We start from the raw sequence: 11,132 nt of genomic DNA, 5'->3' as shown, positions 1-11,132 counted from the left end.
GTTCTGTTGACTGTATTCCATTAATATGCCTGGATGAGATAAGAGTGGATTCCGTTTATTTAAAAGAACTCTACACTCACAAAATAAAACGTACAAAACTGTCACTAGGATGGTATCCTTTCAGTAAGTATTAATATGTACACTTTAGCCACTTATATGTATTATTAAGTTACTAATACAGTATCTACCTTTAAGATGTTAATATGTAACATTTAGGTGTAAAAAGATACAGAAATGTACCTTTTAGCTTTTGTATCTTAGAGAATTTTTCTGAGTGGTTCACTTAATCAGCCACCACTCCCATTTTACTTATTAAAACTCTTTGATTTGATTCCTACAATTGAAGTTGGGATGTTTGTTTTATATATAATTTTGCCAAGATGTCAAAACACATACAGCCACATAGGCACCCAAACAAATAATATATGAGATATATGTGTGCATATATACATACATAAAATGAAATAAATAATTAATAAAAAAAACAGAAAAAAAAAATACATTCTCAGCAAGATAATATTGCAATTCTTTACTGGTTTGTGATCATTCCACGAGTATAGATAAATTCACCAGAATATTAACTATATCAAAGTGTATATTTATGGTACATGGTTATGCATTACCTCTACCAGGTTTGTAATTTACAATTTCCTGTCCAGCAAAATTGTAAGACCATGATGTTTTTAATAGGTTAGAGGTTACCACCTAGTGGTGGCTTTTGGTGTTGCAGATACTTATTATTATTTTAAGATATTATTGCATTCCTCCCCCATACACTGGCAGTCATTTCTATTAGTAAAAATAAAAAAAGGATTTCTTTGACTTACTGTTCATATTTTCCATGAAGCTATTTCCTACTCACTATCATTTATGCTTTATTATTACTTTTTAAATCTTCCTCAGTGGGCATATTTCTACCAGCTGATAATTTTGAACCCAGTTTTTCATTGTTTTTAAATGTAAATGTAATCTCATAGAAATCTAATATTCATTTGTGAACATTAGACAGCAATGCAGAATAGATTTAAAGGGTTATTTAAGATAACGTGTTAAACAAAATGCATGCTTGTGCAAAAAGGAGTACTTTTGTAGTCCTTGTCACTATTCTGCTGATGATGCAAGAATAGTTTTTTTGCTCTAACCAATGTCTTGACATGTGGTTTCTGAATGATACTTGCAAAGGCATAATTCTAACTGTCAAATAACTTGTTAAATTGCAATGTAAATGTGAGTAATGGTTGACTTGGTAATTCATAACTGAAAACCTGGTCAGTCATAAAAAGCTAATTAACTTTTCCAAAAGGTCAAAATATTGACCTAGACTTGATCCCTAGAAAACGCATTGTCTCCCCCTTTATTTATTTATTTATTTTTTTACATTGACATTCTAGTTTGACTCATGCAACTTCAATAGTATTTTGCCTGCACATATGCAAATACATTTTTGCGCCAATTTTTTTTTTTTTTTTTTTTTTGCTGACCTCATGAGCTCAAAAACTGCTTGTGGCCATTTTTCATGTGCATGTTAGCAGGTTATTTGTGAAGAGTGTCACCACTCACATGTAAGAGAATATTGGTGTGAAAGTCAAACCAGCAACTTCCTTTTGCTTGGCAGTAGTGTCCACCCATAATCTGGTGCAGTATATAAACTTTATTCTATATAGTTGACTTGCATAGCGCCTAGAGATCTGCTCTTGGTGAAAAGGTAAGCTTCAAATTTTTATAATTTCTAAAATAAATAAATAAATAAGATCACTTATAAAATTAAATCACTTACAGTAAGCATCAGTAACCTACAGTATCTGAAAATCCCAAGTGTTTGATTTTTGATTAAGGACCAAACAGTAAATCCATTTTTAAAATTAAAAATACATACCATAAATTATTATTTAATTTTTATGTTTTTTTTTTTTAATGTATATTGATAAATAATACAAAGTCTAATGACGTTTTTACTCTCAAAATTAGATGCTTTCCTTATGTGTTCAAATGTTTACCATGCTGGTTGTCTGTGCAGCCGACACTGCGAACAGAGATATTTCAGTAAGCATTCATTCAACATTTTCAAATATTTTTTAAATTACAACTACAGTGTCACAGTAACTGTGCAAATAACTTTCATTACATGTTTTCCAGTATACATTCAGAGCTTGGAATATGGTTGGCCAGCCTTTGAAGGAGCAACTTGCTGTTGTGTATAAGGTAGTGGTGAATTTAAAAATGCTTCTGAGTGCGAAACATTTCAGTTTCTAATTTGAAAGTGGTATGAGCATTGCATTTTTTTCCTCTGTATTTATTTAGGAGATGGAAAGCTTGAAACATGAACAAGCATTAATGAAACAAAAGCAAGAAGCCTTGAGCCAGGTAAAATTAAAGCTGACAATGAAAGATTATTTGCTAGAAAGAAAGAAAGAAAGAAAGAAAGAAATTCTAATCAGACACGCTAAATCGTATTGGACATGCAAAAAGATTTAAGCATGCTGTTGTTAAAAATTAAATGTATAATATATAATGAATGTATGTGCAGATTAATTGTGTCAAAATAAGGCCCAAACTATCTAAATGTATCATATTGTGAGACAAACAATTTTCTTCAGAAACTACTATGATTGTTTTGTTGCAGGCATTACCACACTGTTCACAAAAGCCTATTGATACAGACGTGGAGATGAATTTGACATCACTACAAACAGGTAAGTAAATAAAACAAAAATCTGGTATTATTATTATTATTATTTAATGTTAGAATTAAATGTAAAATTATAAAATCCAATATACTTTAAATGTATTTATTATTATTATTATTATTATTATTATTATTATTATTATTAAATGTTATAATTAAATAAAAAATTGTTACAATTATTTACTATTAAAAAAAAATGTTCAGTAGGTAAAGAATTGAAAATGTTTATCAGTTAATTCACTTGAAGAGGTTGGACAAAGCTTATTCATTAATACTATCCAGTCCATATCCAGTTTATATATATACAAAAAAGGGCTATTTATGTCTGTCTTTGATAGGCAGCAGCCATTTGCTGTATACCCTCACCCAGGATGGAGATGAAGGCTCTGGTGAGGATGACAGTGATGAGTCCGCTGACCCCTGCAATCACTATAACGTGCTGGACCAAGCCTGGAGAGCCACAAACTACACCACCAAGAATGTTGCTTGTGACCGTCGTGTCCAGTGGAAGGGATGGTACCGTCTCTTCTACCGTGGGAAACCCATCCAGATGCCTGAGAGGTGTGTGAAGAAAGAAATGTGTGGCACGCATGCTCCGCTGTGGCTCGTCGGCGGTCATCCCCGGATACGAGATGGGGTGGTCACCCGCAAAGTGTGTGGAAGCTGGAAAAACAACTGCTGTTTGTTCAAATCTCCTCCCATTCAAGTGAAAGCTTGTAGGGGAAACTACTACGTCTACAAGTTTGTCAAACCATCAGCTTGCCATTTGGCATATTGTGCAGGTAAGATACAATGCAAGTGGATTTTAAGGAAAATTTGAGGTATTTATATATAACCTGTGTCATATGATTGTTGTACACCATCTTTTCAGATATTAACACACTTGTCTGTGGAAAGTGCAGAAAATCTGAGTCTTGCATCAGCAGAGACAAAGTCACCTGGATGTGTAAGAAAAACAAAAGTAGAAGTGAGTCATTCCTCTTTATCATCAATCACACTGTGAAAATGTAGTTTGTATTATTAAAATTATATCTTGTAAGGAAAATAATGCAGCATTTTCTTTTCTTTGTGGTCTGTAGTGAAAGCAAACGTCCATTTTTTTGTCACCTACCCGGCCAGCATCTCAGGAAAAGTTAACAGGATAATGTACAGGAAAGTGTATGTGAATCAAGGAGGGGCTTACAGCACTCGCACCGGGATATTCAGAGCTCCGATTTCTGGAGTCTATCAGTTCTTCTTCTCCACACAGACTGGGGGCAGTGGGACAACTGATCTATGGCTGGTTGTAAATAATTACTGGATGGCTGTGTCCCATAGCAATGTTCAGGGCTCCAGCTCAGTTGGGAATCTGTCTACGTACATGACGACTCTGCGCAAGGGTGCTACGGTTTATGTGACCCATAACCGTGGCCGCTCTTGGGCCAATAATGCATCCAACACCATTGTTTTTGGGGGTTCATTGCTTATGGTGAGAAAAATCTAAGGGAATGTAAGTGTCATCTGAAGCACAATTCAGAACATTTATAGTTTAATTAGAGGCCAATTTAATAGTACCAACTACTCGGTTTGACATACATAAAATGTACAATGGTAAAACATGTTCTGCTAGTTCTGTTTATTCATTGCTTTAACTGTTTTTAAACATGTGTCTTGCTAAGAGATTTATTTCAAATGCAAATACCCTTAACATTTTTCTAAGTGTTTTTTTTTTCTATAAAAATTACTTTGCCATAAAACTTCTGAATTTAAGACTAAACAACAACTTTTTGTCATTATTATGTATATATATTTATGTATCCACATAATACTTATGAATACTACAATAACAATAGTGTGAAAGAAAACAATATTGTTCCCTTGCTAGAAGATATATTTCAAATGAAAATACTATTTTTTCAATAAAAAATGCCATGAAAATTTTTGTCTTGTATATATGTAAAATTTGTAATTCTATTTAATTTACATTTTATATTTGTAAGTAATATTGTTCAACAAATATTGCTTTTATAATATTACATTTTTATAATATATGTATTTAGTTTTATTTAAATACAATTAAAATATTGTATAGTAATAATAGCAATAACATATAGTACATTATTTTTAATCTGATTAAAATATAAATATTTGTTAAAATTTTTAACAAATATTGTTTGTATTTTTTTTCACACTATTATTATTGTAGATAACTTTGGTAAACTATTATGTAACTTTTAGGAATAAAACTGTCCCAATCTCCTAGAGACACAGGTGGGGGCAGCAGAGTCATCTCACTGTGTTTAATCAGGGAGGATGTCACTTAGCCACAGCTGAACAGAGCAACCTGAAGCCATCTTCAGTTGTCATTAAACTTAAACACATTCTCATGTCTTGAGGTCACTACAGACACGTTGACAACACGTGCCAGCCCAAAAACATGTAAGAAATGTGTTTTATTAATGTTTTAACAGACAAAAAAAAAAAAAAAAAAAAAAAAAAAAAAAAAAAAAAAGGGTTCACCCACTATTGTGCTTGCCTGTAAATTTGTTTTTGTGTAGTTTTATTTTCAGGTTTGTTGTAATTAACTTTAATAATTTCCTGCATTACAGTAATACGGTTCACTCAAATGGGATTGTATCCATTTCCTTATATGGCCAGAGGACAGACGGACATTCCAGAGATATTTAGAAGCTCACTGATGACTAGGCTATTAGTAGTCTAAAAAGAATGCTAACTATGCTCAATTCAAATGTGACTAGCCCCTTCAAATTACTGATATTATAATGCTAATTTAACCATTTAACATTTAGTCCTTTCTTATACTATGCTAATAATGTATGTAACAAGAACGTATTTTTAAATTATGAATAGCAATCCAGTGAGATTACTCTTATCTCACTTGTAAATTTCCAAGTGTAATTCACTTAGATGCTGCGTATTATTTGCAGTAGTCTACTTGTCCCTTTGCTAGTAGTCGCTATCCAAAAAGCGACACGTTGCTTCCACTATTACTGAAAAGAAATGCACATTTTCGCTATTTAATTTAATTATGATTTGAGTTTCAGCGACAAACTATTCACTTCTGACAAGCATGAATTTGATTGTTGTAAATTTTAGATTACGTAATTAAAAATAAGAATGCTACTAGCAACAAAAAGTTTCTAGGTTTAAGTAAATGTGAATACTGCTTGCCAAAGTCGACCCGACGCTGAATGTATCCACCTTTGTAACTTTATCATTGAATCATTGATGTTTAGACGTAAGCTTTAGCTCGCGCCCTCGGGGGAGGGGCTTACGCGAGACTGGCAGGACACTGAAGCCACAGTGTGTTTAGGCGAGACGAGAGAAGCTCGTGGAAAAAAGGCTGAGAGGCGCGACTGCTCGATGTAGCGGACTATCACTCAAACACCGGGAGCCTGTTGTGTAAAGTTTTCAGGCGGCCAGAGTGTGTGTAGCTTTGGGCATTTCAATTTTGAGAAGACGACAACAACTTATAGTTAACAAACAATACGTGTTTATATATTCCTTTACTAATAACATGAAAAGAAGCCGACGAATAGTGCGCTAGTCAAATGTAAACAAATTCATGGACATGCATTATCCCTGCTGTTTGCTGTTGTCGCACTGACTTGTGTATTCGTAGGATATTCAACAGTTAGCTCTACATTTTTTTGCTTCTTATATTAGTAACGCGTTAATATGGCAGAACACGAAAGTTTGGAGTTCGGAAAAGCGGACTTTGTTCTTCTGGACAGTGTATCTTTGGACGAGTTTATGGCCAACCTCAAACTCAGGTAAGATAATTCACCTACTGGGATCTCTCTTGCCATGTGCTTTGGTATGGGAAAGGTATCATTACAGTACTTGTATTCTATATTCTTGCTTTGGATTTTGAAGTCGAATCTGAATTATGTTAAGAAAACACACACGCACGCACTCATATCAATAGGTGATGCAAGTTAGTGTTACACCTAGTAACATAGTGGTTATGTTTCTGAACTGAACTCATACTCTGAGCTAGTATGGCTACAAATCTGAATCATCATCATCATTGCATAATGCTTTATTAGCTAGGTTCAACTATGGTCAGATGGAGGAGTTATTCAAAACATCTTGCAAAACATATTTAAGAATGAAACAGTAATTGACTCATATTTTAGGTAGTGCACAATACACCTGGAGTAAACTACCCTGACGTTTTTCAGGTCAAGGGAACAATGAGTTACACATCTCATGTCAATATTAAAGGAATTCATGGCATTGTTGTGTTTGCTGTGTCTATTGTAGCTTCACTGGCTGCACCTGCTGAGCCAGAGTACTGTATGACAGGCTCAGAGGTGTGTCGACCATGGCAACACTCCCGTCTGATTGGCCTTATTGTTCAAACAAGTTTGCAGTGGATATCCTGCTATTGTGTTTTATGTTTTGGTGATGTGGATCACATTTCTTCATCAGCACACTGTAAATAAATGACTTGATGGCTCTGATAAGATGAAGGTGAATGTAGTTTCAAAAGAACAGAATTTATTTGAAATGTAAATCTTTTGTAATATTATAAATGTCTTTGCTGTCACTTTTCATCAGTTTAATGCGGCCTTACTGAATAACATAAATTTCTTTAAAAAATAAAAATAAAAAAATCACCCAAAACTTTTCAACAGTAGTTTATCTGATATATAGATAATTATGAATCAATTTTTCAAACACCATGTGGATGTGGATAAACAATTTGGACATTAATTAACAGCAGGAGATGTTTACTGGTTCCAGTGACTCAAAAAGCACAGGGTGTCTATTTTTCCCACCTCTCAGCCATGGCCTGATTTTCTTCCTGGCTCGGAGATGGAGTGTGCAGTTTGTTATTTGCAGAGGGTGTGACCAGGCCGACTTCCTGCTTCTTTAGTCTCCACATCTGTGTCTGGGACTTCAGCTGGAAGAGCTGATGCCAGATCACATCCTGTGCCCTCTGGAGTGATAAAGAAGAGTGCTGTTGAACTGGAAATCACTTTTTATATGATGCCATTTGCTTTGAATTCAGGAAGACCATATGTGATGTCAAAGCAAAACTTTGGTTGAACTCATTTGGATAATGTGCACATTTTATTCAGTAAAATAAGCTGTGTGTACAGTCAGCCTGGGTTTGCTCTTCCAAAGAAGCTCCTAAATATAACAAAATTGAAATGCAGCCTTTCTACGCAAAGCTATGACATAATGTTTAACCAAGAAATTTAAAGCAAGTTTGCAAGTTTGTTTAGTTGTGAGGGTTTAAGCTCTTTACAGTGAGGTGTCAAAGTTAAACAAGTGTAGGGACTGCTGATACATACTGTACATTGTAGCGTGATTTGAACTCTGCTCATGACTGTGTTTATACAACGTCATTTATTTATTTTTTTTCAGCAAGAGTTTGTGTGGGCATTCTGAAATAACAGCTTAATTTGATGTGCGCTGAGGGCTTGACTTTATATGGCAGTGTTGTTTTGTCTGCCCCTAGGATCTTGGGGAATTTTTTGGCAATCCTCTGCAATTTCCAAAAACAATTACAAGTGCTGCCCGAGACCATGTTCCAACTTCTTCCAGACACTGGCTCTGATACTGCAGATGAAATAGCTGATAATCAGTATGCCGTGGTAGAGCCTTCCAGCTTTCATGTGCCATTCAGATGAAAGTCAAGTCTAAAAAAGTCTTCAACAAACTAGTAATTTTCATAGTTTGAACTTGTGGTACTGTATACTTTATGTATAGTTGAAACTTTCCTTGATAGTCTTGACCTTTTCACTCTGCTTCAATGATGAGTTTAACCTTTGACTCTTGTGTAGTACAGGAAGAATGGGCTCAGGAAGAGAGTATTGGCAACTTATGAGGCCTCACTCCTCTTCCTATTGACATTTTACTGTACTAGAGATGTAACCTTTGACCCATACAGTTCTTTAAGCCACTAGCAGCTAGTGTAATGGCTTGATTGTGTAAGGTGTTCTAAAAGTGAGAAATGGAAGAAAAAGGGCCAATTGATTGAATGTTTATTATTGTATCTTACAGTGGTTCTCAGCTTGTGCGTCATGCTGGTCACACAGAGTAGGGAGAGAAACAATGCTGAATGCAAATAATAAAATGCAGCTAACCATATAATCATGCATATTTTAGGTGGCAGAATATATTAGGCATATACCTTTGAAAGAGAGCAGAGGAGAACACCTTCATGTTTTGTGTGTGTGTATATATATATATATATATATATATATATATATATATATATATATATATATATATATATATATATATATATATATAATATGTGACTTCTTTCAAAGACATTAAAATATATATACATATACATGAAATGATTACAATTTTCTTTTCAGCAGCCATTAATCCAATCTTCAGGGTTACATAATCCATTTTCAAAATCTTTCTATGATGATTTTGTGCTCAAGTAAAATTTCGTATTATTATCAGTGTGGAAATCTGTAGTGATGCTTAATATTTTTGTGAAAACCACAATTTTTTTCAGGATTCTTTGATGAATAGTAAGTATAAAAGAACATAATTTGAAATAGAAATCTTTTGTAAGAGTCCTTACTGTCAGTTATGACCAGTTTAATGCATCCTTCCCAAATAAAAGTATTAATCTCTTTAAAATATTACTGACCCCAAAATATTTGGGTAGTACAGTGTATACAGTACTGTATATATACTGTATATGTCTCTCTCACTTGGTAAAATGACAATATTCGGGTATTTGTTTCTTTCTTAAGTGGTCCCACAATACACATCTTGTTAAATCAACACGTTAATTTTGGGGAAGTCATGGCCTAGTGGTTAGAGAGTTTGACTCCTAACCCTAAGGTTGTGGGTTCGAGTCTCGGGCCGGCAATACCACGACTGAGGTGCCCTTGAGCAAGGCACCAAACCCCCAACTGCTCCCTGGGCGCCGCAGTATAAATGGCTGCCGACTGCTCAGGATGTGTGTTCATGGTGTGTGTGTGTTCACTGCTGTGTGTGTGCACTTTGGATGGGTTAAATGCTGAGCACGAATTCTGAGTATGGGTCACCATACTTGGCTGTATGTCATGTCACTTTCACTTTCACTTTTTTAATAATTTTGCATATTGCTGTGGAGTTCATGGTGATATTAATTTCATATTTAGTTTTAAGGACTTTATTGTTAAATTTTGTCACTAGATGTAAAATGTAAAATCTTGAAGCAAAACCAGTCGAGAACTACAGATGTAATATATCTTGCTAGTCATCTGTTTTTCAGGTTTATAGTCACAGGGGTCTATTTCTCTCCTTTTTCTGAGAATAATTACACATCTAGTGCAGATGATTGCTTAAAAATTGACGTGCTGTGTTGTGTGGTCATAGAGTGGAATGAGGGAAACATTTAAAGCAGAAGGCTGTAAATCTGTGTCATTTCCTCACATCTTTTTATCAGGGTCTTTGTTGAGCAAAATCAGCCAGATGATAACCGTAAGTAGGGGTCTAAGGTTAGGTGTAAAGAGCACTACAGGAAATCGTGTAAATTGAGCCCATATGCTTGTTTCTATTCCATATTTATAGTATGGTGCCACTGGACAAATAGCCTACAAACTGGAGACAAATATAAACTCAGGCAAGAAAATGAATTCTGAATGAAAATGAATTCTTTAATGCAATTTACTTTTTATAAGTCCTCATGGGGAAGATCACAAAGACACCATTTGTAATAGTGGTGTTTAAATTTGATCTTCCTGTTATATCTTGAGGATTTCAGTTCTGTGAACCTGTTGGCCGAATAAGCCTAAGCCTCTCCCATATCAACAGTATAAAAGCTCACTTGTTGCCTTAACAGCAGGGCCACGTGGAGTCCAGCTGTGACACATGGCAACCCGATTCCCATCCTGCACAGCGAACTGCACAGAGATCAAAGTCCTCTCAGAGCTCAGGTGCACTGTGCAGAGCCAGAAACAAGGTCGAAGGTTTTATTTCCCCATCCTGTAAGGATAGATGGGACAGCAGAGATATGATTTGGCCTGTAAGGAAGAATCTTTTTATGGTCAGTGCCTTATGGGTATATTTAGGTACTTTGACCAGCACTGCTTATTTTTAAACGTCCACAGTGTGAGAGATGAAGAAAGAATGTCACTGGAAAAATACTTTCCATATAAATGTTACAAACCCAAAGGATTTGTCCTGTAATTCTATAATAGATCTTGACCAAATGCATGGTACATCTTGTCCCATTTTTCTACAACTTTTTGTATTTTTGAAACTATTTTATTTTATTTTAGTAATTTACTTTAGGGTTCAGCTCTATCCCTGTTGTTTTGGAGGACTGTTTCCTATTTTTGTTTAGAATAACATCTCAGGTCTTATCTCTTCTAATCATTTCCGTACTGAACCTTGTTATTTCCTAAGATATGAAAAATGAAACTGTGCTGAAAACTCACCCTCGGGCTTACCTTCTGTTTTTTTTTTATTAGAAAAGATT

General features: G+C 34.7%; 2 protein-coding genes across 2 annotated transcripts in view; both read left to right on the top strand.

Annotated features, from left to right (window-relative positions):
• The first annotated feature begins 1,560 nt into the window (after window positions 1-1,560).
• Window positions 1,561-4,591, top strand: LOC109073995. The gene is made up of 8 exons (XM_042735623.1): window positions 1,561-1,705; window positions 1,969-2,043; window positions 2,137-2,202; window positions 2,302-2,364; window positions 2,624-2,693; window positions 3,025-3,468; window positions 3,558-3,653; window positions 3,766-4,591. Exons 2-8 carry the CDS (start codon window positions 1,969-1,971, stop codon window positions 4,167-4,169), a joined length of 1,218 nt encoding a protein of 405 aa, XP_042591557.1. The 5' UTR covers window positions 1,561-1,705; the 3' UTR covers window positions 4,170-4,591.
• A 1,331-nt stretch (window positions 4,592-5,922) lies between these two features.
• The window catches only part of myo1d (myosin 1D), a 73,570-nt gene continuing 68,360 nt past the window's right edge, over window positions 5,923-11,132 (top strand). The window contains exon 1 of the mRNA XM_042735622.1: window positions 5,923-6,459. Within this exon, the coding sequence (XP_042591556.1) occupies window positions 6,365-6,459 (95 nt within the window). The 5' untranslated portion in view covers window positions 5,923-6,364. The remainder of the gene's footprint in view (window positions 6,460-11,132) is intronic.

Source organism: Cyprinus carpio, chromosome B12 (assembly GCF_018340385.1).
Source record: "Cyprinus carpio isolate SPL01 chromosome B12, ASM1834038v1, whole genome shotgun sequence".
Lineage (NCBI taxonomy): Eukaryota > Metazoa > Chordata > Actinopteri > Cypriniformes > Cyprinidae > Cyprinus > Cyprinus carpio.
This window is presented reverse-complemented; position numbering and strand designations above follow the sequence as displayed.